This window comes from Anolis carolinensis, chromosome 4, assembly GCF_035594765.1.
Source record: "Anolis carolinensis isolate JA03-04 chromosome 4, rAnoCar3.1.pri, whole genome shotgun sequence".
NCBI classification, from domain to species: Eukaryota; Metazoa; Chordata; class Lepidosauria; order Squamata; family Dactyloidae; genus Anolis; species Anolis carolinensis.
Genome location: NC_085844.1, coordinates 82,675,855 through 82,694,255, shown reverse-complemented (window position 1 = coordinate 82,694,255; position 18,401 = coordinate 82,675,855). Strand labels below are relative to the sequence as shown.

At 37.5% G+C, this 18,401-nt stretch overlaps 1 protein-coding gene across 2 annotated transcripts in view; it reads right to left on the bottom strand.

The window, feature by feature from the left end:
• Window positions 1–1,242: 1,242 nt before the first annotated feature.
• The window catches only part of swt1 (SWT1 RNA endoribonuclease homolog), a 41,517-nt gene continuing 24,358 nt past the window's right edge, over window positions 1,243–18,401 (bottom strand). For both annotated transcript variants that reach the window (XM_062980736.1, XM_062980737.1), the window contains 6 exons: window positions 15,786–15,931; window positions 12,945–13,138; window positions 10,212–10,337; window positions 7,413–7,479; window positions 5,976–6,037; window positions 1,243–3,024 (listed from right to left, as the gene is read on the bottom strand). In XM_062980736.1, the coding sequence (XP_062836806.1) occupies window positions 2,919–3,024; window positions 5,976–6,037; window positions 7,413–7,479; window positions 10,212–10,337; window positions 12,945–13,138; window positions 15,786–15,931 (701 nt within the window). In that variant the 3' untranslated portion in view covers window positions 1,243–2,918. The remainder of the gene's footprint in view (window positions 3,025–5,975; window positions 6,038–7,412; window positions 7,480–10,211; window positions 10,338–12,944; window positions 13,139–15,785; window positions 15,932–18,401) is intronic.

The following is an 18,401-nucleotide window of genomic DNA, read 5'->3' as shown; positions in this document are numbered from 1 at the left end:
AGATAAAGATCACCCATTTTCGGAGATACGGTATTTCATCACATAATAGTCACACTTTATTTTTTTAAAAGGGAGTCAACAATTACACAATGAAAAATATCTGCTATTAAATTTCCAGTTTGTTTTTCAAAAGAACACTGCCTTATGAGACAGGAAGAGGAGGGATGATCCATCCTCAAACAACTGTTTTTTAAAACTGATTTGCCTCTGAGAAAGGAAGGAGGTAGATTCCCCCACGCTCTCCTTTCTCCAAAGGCAAGGCAGTTTACAAAATCTGAAATGGCCTTATTGGAGAAATGGATTATCTGAATTCCAGAGGCCTCCAGATATTTAAAACTGCCTTACTACAGAGGAAAAAGGGAGTTATTATTTCATAGGGGAATCAGCCCCAAATGGCTCTACAACTTGTGTAAGTAACACAAAAATACCAATTTTACCACCCCAAAAATGGGGTAATGGCTATTACACAGTGGCGACTATTATGCGATGAAATTCTGTAGCCACAACAGTCTCATAGTGCAGCCAGTTCTGTAAATTTACATGCAGCTGTTGACAGAAATTAATAACACAATGTTACACAATGGAGAACCTCAAAACCACTTCAGAATCGGTTATGTGATGGTATCAGAATGCTGACATATTTATACACTACAAAAATGTTTAGGGCATTGACCTTAGATTATTACCAGCAAGGCTAAAAGAATTCTTACTTGCTTTGTTGCCTCAGAGTGAAATTCTTATACTGTGGTAATATTGCTATTACATACCTTAAGACAGTGGTTCTCAACCTGTGGGTCCCCAGATGTTTACTTTTCCAGGTTTTTTTTTGTTTGAAAATAATATTTTAGATGACTATGTCTTTTGTGGCCAAATTGGGTGTGATTTGGTTCAGTGGTTTTTTTACTCCATAATAAAACACACATTACATTTATATATATATAGATGACTTGTCTTTGAGAAAGCCACATTGACTTTCAATGATTGCATCATTTCTTTCTAAGTGATCACAGACTCCTCATACAAGAGAAGCAAAGCTGCAGAGTGTATATAAATCTTGATGCAGGAATCCAGCCAAAGTTGAGCATTTTCAAATTTGCACTTAATCCTAATTAAGGCAGTTGTGTTTATGAAACACTTAAGTACACACAAAACTATACTTAACAGTAATGTGTGACAATGACCAGGGAGCATATGTCTGGCAGGATTTACTGTGTTTTCCATACTATTACAAATACACAGATGGCAAATTCTATAATCAACTTTATTTGAAACGTCCAATTCTGTAAAGAAACCATATTGTAAAAAAAGCTTTCTTTATAAGTAGCAGCAATAAAACACCATAAATTGTTAATCAATAAACAGAAAAAAGATAAATTATATCATAAAAAGATGTAAAAACTGTTTACAGTCACATAAATTAATTGAACAATATCTCCATTTTCTTAACCCTCAGAGGCAATATTAAGAGTAGCCTTTTAAAAAGGCAACAACTCTGCTCATGTAAATTAAACAGACATGCTTGTAAAATTGCAAATGTCTCATTTCTTCTGGTAAAAATGTGCAATATAATTCTATGTACACTAAGAATTCATTACATAGCTTAAATGGAACGTGGACCAGTACAAATGTATGATGTTATGATGGTTTGTAAAGATCAGTTTACAGAATTATTCCATGTTCTAACTATAATTTTCAATTAATACATCAAACTCTTTCAGTTTCCAGCAGGCATAAAAAGGTTAAAACAACAGTTTGGCGCTATAAATCCTCTGCTGCTAAGTGCACTGGTTCAGATATTAGTAGCAGCAGTTTTGCCTTACCTCTGAGCACACTTTTTCTCCTCCCCATGAAATACAGTTACAATGCATGGACTTAAAAGTTGCATGAACCTTAATCTCAAGGCTAGGGCAGAGTAAAACAAAGAAAAAAGTGAGGTAGGGAAAGGTATATGATTGTTTACACAGATTTCATTATACACTTCTAATCATTCTGTTTTGAGTGGGATATGAAGATCCATTCTTATGTTGACCCACTCATATATTAGATCCCCCAAAGTAGCCTTTGCTTTGCAGAATCTCTCTTCACTGGCAGTTCACATTTTACTCCTGCTTATCTTCCATTGTCAGATGAACAGGAAATTCCTTTGTACAAAAAGCTGTACTGTCTTTTCTTAGGCTGCCAGGGACTTCATACCCTTGTCTGTGAGCACAGCCTGCCAAACCCAATTAACATTAAGTGTATTAACAGGGGGGTTGCATATTTTGCCAGCGTGGTTATAATTTGTGTCGAAGAGGAAATGCAAAACAAGTTACAAGATGCAAGTTACTTGACCTACTTGAGCAACATGAGAGATTTGGGAAAAGAGAAGTTATGATTGATGAGCACCATAACAACCATTACCATTGCTTCAAAAAGCTAACTCTATGCAACTATTGTTGCACATTTGGGAAAGTTCATGTTACTTTCAAATCATTGTATGTTTACTTTTTTCTTTTTAGCTTTGTATAATGGAAGCCATGGGAGATGGGGGCTCAGGGCTGTGGGCAGAGGATTTAACCACTGTTCTCCTACATATGACTGCTGTACTCCCACACACATTAGGAGGGAAGTGGCGATTGGTACAAATAACAGCTTCAGAGAGATTTTTTTTTCAAACTTTCCCATCTCCATGGTCCCAAGCCTAACCGGCCCTCCAACAAGGCAGCTGTTCTTTACATACACAAAAATAGTAAAGGTCAAACTATTGATCTGATGTAGTGTGTTATTTGGTCTTTAGACAAAAGCTCCCAAGAATGCTGGTTAGTTACAGAAGCCTAAGCTCCTGTGAGATTGTGGTCTTTTGGAGCTGGACAATAGGATTGTTGTGTCCATTAAAAAGAAAGCCACTGTTGCTTTAAATGCTTCAGCTGAATACAAAACTAAATCCATCCTCTGTTCTTGATTTCCAAACAAGCTGATTCATATCGTTGTTTAATTGTACATTCCAGTTGAGCCAGTTGCCCACATCCAATTGATAAGCGATCCCTGTGATAGGGGACAGAGAGAAAAAATTGAAGGAATGCAAATTCATTGATTAATCTTCTGCAGCAGTTTTTCTAAAACCAACGGAGATGATTGATGGCATTAGCGAATGTATACTGAAGGCAATAGGAATCGTGTGTTGTACGAACTGTAATAACTGGTGAGGGAGGAAGCTTAGAAACAGCAAAAGTTGTATGAGTATGCATCAGAGGTGATTTTTTTTCTGTGTCAGTAGTGACTTAAGACACTGCAAGTCACTTCTGGTGTGAGAGAATTGGCTGTCTGCAAGGATGATGCCCAGGGGATACCCAGATGTTTTGATGTTTTTACCATCATTGTGGTTGGCTTCTCTCATGTCCCCGCATAGAGCTGGAGCTGATAGAGGGAGCTCATCCGCGCTCTCCCCAAGTTGGATTCAAACCGGCAACCTTCAGGTCAGCAACCCAACCTTCAAGTCATCAGTCCTGCTGGCACAAGGTTTTAATCCACTGCGCCACCGGGGGCTCCATCAGAGGTGATGGAGGCAAGAAAGACAAGCCAAAACGAAGGACCAGTATGTCCCTGTGAAAACGGAGATACGGCTAGTCTGCTCTTAATGCACAAAGTTTGTTAATCCTCCTGGATGAGGTAATGGTGACCAAAAAGGCTATCTTCCAAGTCAGTAGGTTCAGGTCACAAGAGGCTATAGGTTAGAAGGGCCTATGAAAGAGTTGAGAGAATATTAGCTTGAGGCTCCATGAGGGAGATAGGGGACAAAATTGAGGGAGGTGATGTTTATACCTCTGAAGAAAACCTTGAGGGACAGGCCTAAGATACAGGATGGTTCCAAGCTTTTTGAAGACTCTAGAAATAGCTGCAAGGTAGCATTTAACAGAAGACAGTAATAGGCGCTTGTCAAACAAGGTAATTGGGAAGTCCGGGACAGTCGAGAATGAAGTCATCTCAGGGAGAAGCTTTCGTTTGGCAAGGTAGTTTGCCACTTATATCTTATGAGTCGCCTCAAGGATGGTAAAACATCTGGGCATCCCCTGGGTAATGTCCTTGCAGACAGCCATTTCTCTCACACCAGAAGCAGCTTGCAATTACTCAAGTCTCAAAAGTGGCCTCAATTATGTCATGTACAGGATCCAAAAGCAAAGCTACGGGATCAGAAGCCATGCTATCCTAATGTTTCGATGTCAGGATGTTGAACTCAACCATTGTGAATCTTCAGAAGGTCTGGACAGATAGTAAGGAGGAAACACTGGCCCTTGGGATGAAGCAGTAGAATGGAAAATCAAGCTAGTCTTGGCCACCATGGGGCAATCAAGATGGCTTTTGAGTGATCTAGAAGGATCTTCAACAACACCCTGATGAGAAGCGGAATTGGGGGAAATGCATAAAGGAAAGGTCCTCTCCAGTCTAAAAGGAATGCATCCCCTAGGGAAACATCCGTGTCATAGTCCTGGGCCCTGAAGCAGAAGTGGAGAAGATGGACATTCATTCTGGATGCAAGGTATCAATCGTCAGGGCCTTTCTTATGCCTCTTGATCAGAGGTATGCCATTTTGGGAGGAAGAGACTTAGTCTACTTCTGGGTGATTGGTTGCACCGAGTCCTTAGATACTGAAAGTGTCGATGTGGATGCTGGCTTTGACATTAAGGGTAGACCTTAAACAAATGGGAGGCCAAAGCTGATAGCGCCCTAGGAAGCCCTTGGGGGCACCGTAGGCTTCACTGCTGATGAAACTGGCATGCTCAAATCAATGCAGCAGGCTGTTTGAGTTGAGATGGCATCAACGCAGAGAACACAATCTCATACAGCAAGGCTTTAAGCCAAGCATCATCAAACTGCAGCCCTCCAGCCGTTTTGGCCTTCAACTGCCAGAAGCCCTAGCCAGCTTGTTCAATGATCAGGAATTCTAGGAGCTGGAGGGCCAAACAGCAGAACGCCAGCAGTTTGAGGTTACATGTAATGTATCCTCAACATTGCCTGCTGTAAAAGCCAGGCAATGTTTACACAATGTGATGACATGACTTTCTTCAAGGCAGAGCAGGCAGCAGGAATGACCATTGTTGTTTAGGACACACACATATACCCCACCACTTTCTAAATGCTAAACACTTTTTGAAGAAAGTGGTAGCCATTGGAGAAGATGTCTGGAGTAGCAAAGTGACTCAATAACAAAATGGAGAATCAAGAAGCAGTTATAATACTGGAAAGAGCCGAAGGAGAAAACAAGAAGCAGACCAAGTCAGATCCACGTGCCACTGCAGATGAAAAGGAACTCAGGCTTGCCTTTTTATATTACTGGGGAGAATGGGAAGGGCTACTGTCAAAAAGCATCTTTCAGAGGTTTTGAACTGCTCTGTGCAAGTGCAAAACAATTCCATTTGTGTGAGTTGCAGAAACCATAGAGAACATAATAGACTACACTTTGGAAAAAAATTCATGAGCATGAATATTTTTATGTTTTTCCATTATTAATTCTAACCAATTTTAAATATTTGAACATCAATTAGCTGATAATTGTACAAAAATACAAGGTTTAATTTATATCACTTGCAGATCTTGAAAGCATTCCTTGGTGCCATATGAGATTTTGTGCATTTACTCTCATTAATAAAGGGTGAAGGATGTGAACTTAAGGAGGAATTGCAGACTGTAACCCCTTTGAATTTGTCAAGACATTCCATTATCAGATTTTTGCAGTGGAAATTATTCAGCAGAGACATAGCAAAACTACCATATAGAACAGTGGTTCTCAACCTGGGGTCCCCAGATGTTTTTGGCCTACAACTCTCAGAAATCCCAGCCAGTTTACCAGCTGTTGGGGTTTTTGGGAGTTGAAGGCCAAAACATCTGGGGACCCCAGGTTGAGAACCACTGATATAGAACATGTTTTCCCCACAATGAAGAGGCAAGTAAGAAATTATTATGCCTTGTGAAAACATATTTCTTTTCTAATAACTTACCTGTATACCTCTTGGGAGATGCATTCATAAAGCTCTTCAGCAGTAAATTTAATATTATTTACCTGTGGATAGAAGAAAATACACTGAAAACTGTAGAACTATGTTGACATCATCTACTGAACATTAAATGCCCCAGTAAAAGAAACCAGCATTTCTGGATATCCAAAAGTATTTTATCTATTACCCCAGAAGGCAAAAGATATATATTTATTGCTGAAAGGCTACATAGAGGGAATTGAGACCCATCATCCCATACTTGTTTCTAAGTATGACCCACCACACCACCAGATGAATAATTCAGAGTTTCAAAAGGTTACTTCTTTGGATCACAACACTCAGAATCACCCAGCCAGCATGGTAACTATTACTGGCTAGAAAAGACTGGATAGAAAAAGGAAAAAGAAGTGGAGTAAGCAGAAAAAGAAAGTCAGCAGATATGCTTATTAGTATGAAACAGTACAGTCATTATTTCAATATATTAAGGAGGAGAGCAACATTCTAGGGGGCAGGGAAACACAAAGTACCGGGAATAGAGTGGGAATTGGGCAAATAGTACAAGAGCACAACAGTGGACAAAAAAACAAGGAATCACCTAAAGAAAAGTCTCTACATTAATGCACAGAATAATAGAAGTAAACGAGATGAATTTGAACTCGTAACACAAGAAGGTAAACTGTACTTAATATACATGTTTAGACTCATGACTGGAATGCAGTAAGAAAAGAGAAACAGCAACATTATATGTTAAGGATATTTACTTCTGTGAGGAGATTGGTGTCTTAGAAAATGGGAAATACGTTGTAAGTATTTTGTAAAAATCCAAGGGGAAATAAACAGCAGTGTGTGTGTGGGGGGGTGGTCTTCTATAGCCCTCTTCCACTTGCCAAACTGAAGATTTGGGCAATGTTTTCCTAAAACAAGTGACAAAATATTCAAGAATTGTATGATTCTATGAAATGTCACTAACCATCCTTCTTCACATGTGTCTATTTGGTTTAGATATACATATGGGATGGTATGCTTGACTGTAATTTGAAAATAATGTGACAGGGTTTCCTTTTTCAAAGAAACATATTAGTCTCAAACTTTACTTTCAGTTCACAGACACTTTTGCAAGAAAGGTGGAAATTATGCAGCCCTTCAGATGTTGTGGCATTATAACTTCCACCATTTCTTATCACTGACTATGGTGGTTATGGCTGTTTGGATTTAAAGTCCAGTAATATCTGTTATAATAATATTTTGCCATAGATGTGGGTGAAATGTCAGGAGAGAGTGCTTCTGGAACATGGCCATATAGCCTGGAAAACTCACAGCAACCCAGTGATTCCAGAAATGAAAGCCTTCGACAATACAATATCTGTAAAGTCTGTAAAGTCCAATAATATCTCTTGCACAAAAAGCCTATACATTGGTTGAAAATATAAACTGACCCACCTCTGCATTAGTCAAGAAACTATACAAGGTCCATATATCTTCAAAGCTACTATTTGGCAATATAACTCTAAAGAAGAAAAAAGGGAGAAATGTTAACAACTCATTAATGGGTTTTTTAAGATGTCCAGATAAAGCAAAAACTTCAAAAGCTAATTTGGTATCTTATCTCTAATGAAGTTCTTAATGTATACATGAAGTTCTTAATGTATACATGCCTACTTTTTGGTGGAATTTACAGACCAACACTCCACCAGATGGCACTCTTGGGAGAAATGGCATAGGATTCCAGAGGCAACTGCACTCATGGATCTAAGACTACATTTCTAAAGACTACATTTCTAAAGACTATTGGATAAAAACAATTATTCCTCTCCCTCTAATTAGGACTTTATTTTTCTTTTCTTTTTGTTGTATGAATGTAGAGGCATGGATGAGGGGTTGTGCTGCCAAGTTTAGTGTTTCTGGGATGTGTAGTTTTGTTGTTTTGTCCTAGGCCGAAATTTCATTACCCTTTTATATATATAGATTTTGGAATTTGGGCCGGCCAATTAAAAATGTAGTTTTCATATAAGGATCCCAGTGTGTTTTGTGTATAATGTATGGCCCGAGGTATTGGTTTCTCTCTTTCTTATACAAGTTACAGCTGAACAGTACACGTGTGATATCTTCTACCTCTGATGCTCCACAGATACAAAATCATTCATTGTATGGAACTTCGTTAAACCTTCCATGTTGGACCATTGTATCCAGCCGAGTATTACCATGAGACAACATTGAAGATGATATCTGTGAATGGTCCACTGCTCCTCAGGAAAAAGTCACCTTTTATCTACTGAACCCCTGCATTTTCAGAGTATCTGTTCTTAAACATGTTGCACAGTAACCTGGAAGAGTCACCATCTACCTCTTTAAAGGTCATGTAGTCTTGTAACTGACTTACTGTTTTAAAGAACCCGACTCTAATACGACGTTACAAGCAAACAGAATGAAATGTGGTCTAGAACAAACAGAGGCTATGGACAGTATTAGGAGTTAACACATTTTCAGATGACTCCTTCCTGCAGTCTGAAACTTTGCAAACTAGAATGCCCAAAAAGCAGGACATTACTTTTTAAATATGCAAACACATCCAAGCTATCATTTCCTATCATAGTTTGAGGTTATTCTAACACTTAAAAATTCTGATATTATAATCTGTCATGGATGACGAAAACAAGCTATGGTCAAGCAATATGTCTATATAGTGCAGGATGGGGAGTGCTTGGCCCTCCAGAAGGTATTGACCATAATTAGCCATAATTCCCATTCACTCAATGCAGAATACTCAGTGTTCAGGATGATGGGAGCTGCAGTTTAACATCTGCTTGGAGGGGACATTGTCCTGATCTTAAGTACTATGATCTTGAGTTCTGGAAGGGCCAAATCAAGATTTTGAGTACTAGATGTTATTAACATCAAATTACCAAGCCTCCCACAAGGATGGTAAAAACATCCAAACATTCGGGCATCCCCTGGGCAACGTCCTTGCAAATTCTCTCATTCCAGAAGCAACTCAAGTTGCTCCTGTCACGAAAAAAACTAAAACAAACCCAAGCTTAGTCCCTATGAAACATTGTCATTGCTTGATGACTGCTTCACATATAAATTTCAATACATATTCTATAGCCAACTCCCAATTGATATTTTATATTGATAGAAGTAACTAATTATCCATTTAACCCAGAATTTCAGCTATTACCTCAAGAAGAAATCCTTATAAAACCACATACTATAAATATCATGAGCAATATAATATTTAGCTATAATTATGAATTTGTACTCATAGGAAAATGTTCAGAATTTCCTTAAACTATCTTTAAAACCTATTAATGGGAACTGAAGGTGTTTTGAAGTAGAATTTTTAAAAAAAAAACTGGCAGAAAAAATAGGGGGCAAACCAATAGAGACAATGAGAACATTATGGTTCAATTAAATTTTCCTTCCTGGGAAATTCCTCTCACTTCCTGTTATCGCATCCCCGTTTATAACTATGAGGCATTTGTAAATCGAATGTTTGTAACTCGGGGACTGCCTGTACTAATAATCTTTGTTACAGTTTGAGACAGATGATAAACATGTGAAAGATTGTAGGGTAAAATGAGATGGATATTTTCGACTTAATATACAAACAGAGCAGTGGGACAACATGTAGTCAAATAGGTTTGGATTTTACTTAGTGTTATGGTCTTTAAAATATTTTTAAATAAAATGATGTATTGATAGTATTAATACGACTTAAGTAGAGGGATGAAGTGTAATTTATAGATGAGGTAGAGGTAGTTTTGTAGTTTTTATGTTTGGTCATGGGATAACACTATGTAACAAGATTTGGAAAAAAAATATGTTCCTGGTTTGAAAGTGTTATTCCTGTTTAACTGTGTAGTACATACTTCAAAAGTAGTTGCTATAGTCCAGAAACTTAGTTTTTGTGGTTGTCACAAACTAAGTTGAATTGGCTGAAAACAAGATGAGATATTCATTGAAAAACTATAGCAAAATGTGCTGCAGGATGTTCCACAAAAACTAAGTTTTTGCAATTTAATACATTTTTCCATGCTTCTAAGATAGAACCAATTAGAAAATAACATTTGTAACACAGGAACAAAAATTGTATTATATAGTGTAATTTTTTGTAATTTTAGGTAAAGGTAAAGGTTTTACTTGATTGTAGTTATACTTTGTTATAATGTATTAATCAAATTCTATTATATGTAGATTTTAGTCAATTAAAAACCCTTTGCTTAACTTAGTTATACTTACTTCTGTATTCTTGAAAGAGTTTCACTTATTGCTGACATTAATTTCTGCAGATCCATAAATGCTTCTTTAAATGAGGTCATATTATCTGTTACTGTACTGAGGTCCAGCTTCTGGAAGACATCAAGACTAAGGAAAAAGAAGGGAATTTTAAAGAGACAAAATAGAACATTTCAACATGGATGTCTCTGGAAGCAAAATGAGAGACTAGGCATGTGCAAAATTTTCAGAAGTTCTGTAAGTTGTATTAAAATTAGTTAAATCTGTACTTCCGAAGTGATATCCAACAGGTAGGCGTGGCGTGCGTCTAAAACTTAAGAGTCAACACTTACCCAGTCCTTTTTCACTTACATTTTGTAATGCTCGGAAGACTCCCAAAGTCAGTTTCGTTTTCATGGCAAGAAGCCAAAAAGGCTCCCATTCCTCCTTAAATTAATGACCTCTTACCATTAGGAGAAGGAAAACAGGGAGCAGTGTTCGCTGGGGAAAAGACTGAGAAAGCACAGAACTCTGGGAAATGTAGTTTGGGAAGGCAAGGAGCCCTATACCACAAAATTCAAAAGACCCTGCCCTAAATTGTGTTTCCCAGAATTTCGCTCATATCAGAAAACACCAATCAGAATAGGGGAGAGATGTAGCAGCAACCAGTCAGAGTTCCAATAAATTGTTGAATCTGCAAAGAGGAGGGCCAATTGATACTTCTAGTAAGTAATAATAATAATAATAATAAAACTTTATTTATACCCCGCCACCATCTCCCCAACGGGGACTCGGGGCGGCTTTTTAAAAAAATATAAACTATTTCAGTCCCTCTCTTTAACATAAGACACTGACTCAAAATACTTTTATACCTTTTTCAAGTATTGCACAATGTAGGTACAAAATTAATATTTACGATTACATTTTCTTCCATAATATATAGCAAAAAATCTTTAATTTTTTTTAACAGAAAATACAATTTGTGTTTCTTTCTTGGAAAAGTATTCCATACAATTTGAATTCCACCACTTAAGGAATATTTTGTACACTTTTTAGAACTGATGTTTTTTAAGATGGATTTTATAATTTCAGTAAAAAAAAATACAACATGAAACTGCTGCAGTTGTCACAGATCACTGTAGTAAAAAGATAAAAATGCAATACCATGTTGTAGAAACAATATATACTCTGATATTTTACAAACTTTGTACTAAATTAAATTATACAATTAGAAAAGACCAATAAACCCACTTATTAGTGCCAATTTTTTATATATAAAAAAATCAGCCATGTCCTTGCTATATCTTAAATACTGTAAGAGGCCATATCTCGAGTAATATTTAATGTACAGTCAGTAAAAAATAACTTTGTGCTTGGTTGGCAAATGAAAAAAAAGATGCATGTCGTCCTTATCTAACCAAGCTTGAACATATTCATACTACAAGCTTAAAAAAAACTCAAGAGGTGAAAAAGATACACCCTTGGGTACGTGCATGTCAACTTGTACAATATGATTTGTTTTAGTTAGCCATAACAGGCTGGAATTGCTGGTTAGAGTACTGCATGCTATTTAAGCTGAAATTCAAGTAAATCTCTATGCTGGACTGGGAAGAAAGCCCTAAATGGATGGGCCTTGAGGGTCCCTTCCAACTCAATAGGGGAAGCATATTAATTAGTATAGAAACTAGATGACTAGATGGCCATCTGTCAGGAGAGTTTTGATGGTGTCCTTCTGCCTGGAGGACGGGGGTTGGACTAGATGGACCTTGGGGGTCCCCTCCAACGCTAGTATTCTATGAAAATATAGAATTGGTTAATATTGGTTTCTATGGTTAATACGAGAGACATTCAATGAGATAGCTATTGTGGCTTTTTTTACAAATAATGTTTTTTGTCAAAACTTTTTTTTAAAAATCCCTAAAATCAGATGATGTATGAATATTTCTAAAAGTTGGGGGGGAATGATCCCCTGTTATCTTGTGTCATGATATAGAAAATTCAAGGAGATAGCTCTTGTAGTTTTTTTAAAAAATGTTTATAAAAACTTTGAAAATTTCCCAAAAATCTGTAGATAAGTGAAACGTTCTGATATTTGGTGGTAAATGTGCTCTACCATTATAGCAATTTTCACCCCAATGACTGTAGAAACAAGGGTGAAAGGAGCCCCTGAATTTTCCCCACTTGGACAACTGCTATAACAAAAAAAAAACCCAAAATTTCATTACTCTTGTTATAGTAACAAAATCTTCACTTACGATACTTTAGAAACACTTTAGAAACAAAACGTCAGCACCCCCCAATTTTGTAATGACTTTTGAAACATTTATTAATCAATCGTACATGCTTTCCCTTTACAGTAGAAATACTACTTTAACCAGAGACATAGCGGACAGTTGCCACTGAAGATATTTTTAGACAGCAGTCAGGTTTTAAAACTTTAGAATAAGTCCACTTTTCCACATCCTTTTGAATGCTAAATCTTCTTTCAAACATCTGGGATTTTAAGGTTCACTAATGGCTTATCCAGATGTGCCATTATTGCTCATAAGTGACCTGTACTATCTAAACACTGAACATTTCTTGGGGCTCCATGGGAAACTTTTGCTTCAAAAAGGGTTCAGTGGCTGAAAAGGTCTGGGAACCCCTGGTCTAACCCAAGGTCATACCATGTTTTCACTTTGCAAAATATAAACTTAAATCTGCATTTTTCAAGTCAAATTAAACTGAAGACGAAAGAGTTCTTTCAAGATGTATTACCTGAATCCATTCATTTTGTCCCACAATGTTTGGAGGACAGACCAGATTTCCATATGCTTGTTTCCTTGAATTAAAGGCTTGGGTGATAATGACGTCTCTCCTATCTGAGTATTTTGGACCAAAGCCACATCTTCCATTTTTTCACAAGCAATTTCTCCAGAAGTAGATTTAAAGGCATTCTGTCCAACTCCTATCTGAAACCAATGAGAACACAGTCTGATTTACTAAACCTAAAACTACTGACATCTGAAGGGATGCTACTTTCTTTTCTATTCTTTTTTACTTTTGCATTAATCATATTAATAGCAAGAATGAAAACAAAGTTTTCCGACCATTTCAAAGTATCTCATTTAATCTCTTGGCTAATTTCATGACAGAATTTCTATACCACCCTAGAAATATAGTTATTCCATTGCAGTTTAAAACATAGTTTTAAATATAAACATAATAACAGGCACAAGCAATGAAAATCAGTAAAATCGTGTTGCAATTAAAATTACAACAGAGAGAAACCGAGTTAATAATTTGTGTTTTAATTGTTTAAAATTTTGGTAAAAATGACTGAGTGAAAACTCTTGTTACCTAATGGCTACAATATATTCACGTGAATGCCAGGCATACTGGAATGACACAACTGGGATACTACAGGTGAAAAGTCCCTGTTCTTTGCTGACGTTCACATGGCACCCAGGTCTCAAACACAAAATAGTAGGATGTTACCTACCAGAGCATCAATCACTGCTGTCAAACTAAGAGTGATGCAGTATTTTAAACATACATAACAAAATGTTAAGAGTGGAAAAATCTAGGTTCCTGCTAGTCAGCTGTATCCTTCCCCTGAATATTTGGTATTTATTTATCATATCAGAAGCGAACCGAGGGTACAGTTGTAATGTATTCAAAAACACAAAGTTAAAAACTTGGCATTATATTAGAACCAAGAGATCTTATTTTATTATTTTGTTATAGCAGCCAGAATAATCTACACTAGAAAGTGGAAGATTAAAGAAACCCCAACGACAGAAGAATGGATACTGAAAAATATGGATATAATTAATATGAACAGTTTAACATATTTTTTGAAAACTCACCAAGATAAATAAAAAAGCAACAGATTGGACTGTTTTTAAAGATTATTTAAAACAGGAAAAATTATGATTAATATATAAGGATGGAGCGGACCAAAAAAAAAAAGGAAATGAAAGAAAGAAAAACAGAGATTCCACCTGAACATGAGGAAGAACTTCCTCACTGTGAGAGCTCTTCGGCAGTGGAACTCTCTGCCCCGGGGTGTGGTGGGGGCCTCTTCTTTGGAGGCTTTTAAGCAGAGGCTGGATGGCCATCTGTTGGGGGTGCTTTGAATGAGATTTTCCTGCTTCTTGCAAGGGGTTGGACTGGATGGCCCGTGAGGTCACTTCCAACTCTATGATTCTATGATTCTAGATATAGACATTCTACCCAGATGAAAAAAATTGGAAGTCAAACATCTTTTCCATTTTTTTCTTCTTCTTTTTCCTTTTTCATTTTTTCTCATTTTTTTCTTTTTTCTTATTCATTTTTTTGGCATTTCTTTTAAACTTTTTATCTTATGTAAATAATGCTTCTTTCAACCCCTCTGAACCTACACTCCCCTAATTTTCTGAAATAAAAAGTATTTGAAAAAAAAACTTGGCATTATACTAAATGTCCTTTGACCAGTAGCTGGCCACTTGGAGTGCCTCTGGTGTTGCTATAAGGAGGTCCTCCATAGTGCATGTGGTAGGGTTCAGACTGCATTGTAATAGGTGGTCTGTGGTTTGCTCTTCTCCACACTCGCATGAATATTTTGTTGCACCTACTTTTTCTGACCCTCAGTTCTCACTAGGCTCTTTCAATCCATCTCAGGGGTTTAATTGCAAGGGTGGTAAGTTATTGCTACAATCTTTTTATAACCATTACTAGCTTATATACCCAGTGTTGCCGAGGTATCAGAGAGGCTGCTGTTCCCTACATTCCTTCTTTCTCTTTCCCTCCCTCCCTTTCTCTTTTCCCCTTTCCTTCTTCTTTCATCCCTCTTTCTCCCTCCTTCCTTCTTTTCCCTTATTTTTCTCCTTCCTTCCTTCCTTCCTTCCTTCCTTCCTTCCTTCCTTCCTTCCTTCCTTCCTTCCTTCCTTCTCCAACTCTGAGAGGTCCTCATAATGTCTCCATGGCAACATTGCTCTCTTTCTGGCTCTTTCCTTCCTTCTTCCTTTCCTCTCATACATCACTCACCTTTCTTTTCCAGTGACATCACAGAGGACCCCTTCACCTAGCAACAGCCTTTGTAGTACAAACACACATACTTTGACTTGTATATACATATATTTTCTTTTGGTTCTTCATTACAGAAAATAGTAATTTTCATTTAAAGACTATAGCAGCACAAAACAGACATTTGTTTATTTTTATAATGCACTTCAAAGATGCCATTAGAAGTACAGTTGTCAATTTTTAAAATGTTGTCAAGCTCAAATAACTTTTAACACCGAATTGTCATAAATTAGAAAGAGAAATACTAGTACCAAGTCTACATTCACTGAAGAGAACATTTGTTGTTCCTGTATGCCTTCTAGAACCTCTGGCTTATGGCAACCCTAAGATGAATCTATCGTGTTTGTTTCTTGGCAAATTTTGTTCAGAGTGGGTTTGCCTTTCCCTTCCTCTGAGGCTGAGAGAATATGATTTGTCCAAAATCACCCAGGAGGCTTCATGGTTAAGCAGGGATTCCAACCCTGGTCTCCAGAATCATAGCCCAATGCTCAAACCAGTACATCATGCTGACTATAAAAGAGCACACACCAGTCAAATGGTAAAATTTCCTACCTTATTCAGAGTCTCAAACAGCTTATCTATCTGAGTTATGGCCTGTGAAAGGGCACCATCATAGTTTGACCTTGAGGTGAATGTCTTCAATAACATTTTAGATTCCGTGAGCACTTCCTTTATTGTTGACTCTTGAATCGCTTCAGCTGAAAAAGAGGAGGATTGTGTGTAAGTGAGTAAAATTTAAAATGAGAAATAATGGAAATTAAAGAGAACAAAAAACGAAGCACAAACACAAGCCATTAATTACTAAGTGAAACAATATATTCAACAAAGAAGACAACAAGACATTCAAATAGTGACTTGTCCCCATCTCCCCATGGCCCCTATGCCATGAAGAATCCAGACAGTATAAATCTTTGATACCCTTCTGCAAAGCCAGTGGGTTTACTCAGCCCAGATAGTCCTCCCCTGTATTTCTTTCTTCCAAATACCTGCAAATGCCAGATACATCCCCCCATTATGTCTCTTAGAAATCAATGCTGACTATTCACTTATGTTTCCCCTCCCTATTGGCAACATCTGGTCTTCTACCTTATTGCTGAAAACATCTTTTTTTTTCTTACTGTTCTGGACAGGTTGAGTATCCCAAAATGCTTGAGACTAGACATGTTTAAGATTTTTAAAATTTTGGAATATTTGTATTTGTACATTTATATATAATAAGGTATCCTGAACATGGAACCAAAGTCTAAGCTCAAAATTCATTTATCATTCACATACACCTTATTCACTTAGTCCAAACCGGTTCGAATCCAATCCGGGGGAAGCAGGGATGAGCTCCCTCTATCAACTCCAGTTCCATGCGGGGCATGAGAGAAGCCTCCCACAAAGATGGTAAAAAATATCAAAATATCTGGGCATCCCCCGAGCATGGAGCCCCCAGATGGCGTAGTGGACTAAGTGACTTGAAGGTTGGGTTGCTGACCTGAAAGCTGCCAGGTTCGAATCCCACCTGGGGAGAGTGTGGATGAGCTCCCTCTATCAGCTCCAGCTCCATGCGGGGACATGAGAGAAGCCTCCCACAAGGATGGTAAAAACATCAGAACATCCGGGCATCCCCTGGGCAACGTCCTTGCAGACGGCCAATTCTCTCACTCCAGAAGCAACTCCGGTTGCTCCTGACACGGAAAAAAAAAAAATCCCCCGAGCAACGCCCTTGCAGATCGCCAATTTTCTCACACCAGAAGCGACTTTCAGTTTCTCAAGTCGCTACTTGAGTCGCTACACACACACAAACTTAGTCCAAAGGTAAATTTAAAATAATTTTGGACATGAAACAAACTTTGTGTACACTGAACAACTAGATAGCAAAAGTGTCACTATTTCAGCTTTTCAAACTGATTATTTTAGAATGCTTTGGATTTCATAATTCTGCATATTCAACCTATGCCATTTATTATTTTGTCTCACTTTTTATCTTTTCCTGACCACAAGAATAACATATGTGAATGACTGAAAGAAAACTGTGCAGCCCTGTCATGGATTCATTCTTCTTGAAGACATTTCTTCGGTGTTAAGAAATCTTTTCTCACTCACAGATTGGATAAAAGTGATTTTTTTTTCTATTCTATCTTCTAGTTTTCTCTTAACTCCTCATTTTGGAGCTGGGTTGCTGCGCGAGATAAGAAATGCTTTCTTCCACCCCAATCCTTCCCACCAGGACCCTCACTCAAGTATAAGCTGAGGGGGCTTTTTTAGTCTTTAAAAGGGGCTGAAAAACTCAGCTTATACTCGACTATATACGGTAATGGGAAGCCCCATTCTCTGCAAAAACAAGGCTAGGGTCAGTGATACAAACTATGAACAACTGATACAAAAAATTAGAGTAAAACTAGGTAAAAACATCAAACCAACAATCATGCCAAAATTCAACCTGAAGAACATCTCACTAGAATTTTAAAAAACGGTGAAAGACAGATTTTCAATAAACCTAATTGACCAGAATTCTGAAGAAATTTGGAGTGAAGTCAAGGACACTGACAGGGAGGAATTCAAAAAGGTAGCTGAAAAAGAAGAAGTCTAACAGATTAAATTCTTCAGGAAGTTAAGAATGAACAAGAAGCAAAAGTAAAAGGTGACAGAAATAGGGACAGAATCATGAATGCAACTGTTCAATGACTTATGTACAGTGACAAGGAGAATTACTATGATGAAAAAAAATATGAATATGAACTTCCAATTTTAGAAAGTGAAGTGGAGGCTGCATTCAGATCACTTGAGTATAATAAATCACCAAGAACAGATGGTACAACAGTAGAGCTGCTTCAAACTACAGAGTCTACTCTAGTACTATGAAATTGAGATATTTCCATAGAATCAAGGAACTGGAAGATAACACAAGGGTCATCCACTCCAACCTCCTGCCATGCAGGAAAACACAATCAAAGCACTCACAACAGATGGCTATTCAGTCTCTGCTTAAAAACCTCCAGAGAGAGAGACTCTGCCATGCTCTGAGGCAGAGTATTTCACTGCCAAACAGCTTTGACTGTCAAGAAGTTCTTTCTAATGTCAAGTGGAATCTCTTTTCTTGAAATTTGAATCCATTGCTCCACATCCTAGTCTCTAGAACAGCAGAAACCAAGCTTGCGCCCTCCTCCATGTGACAGCCTT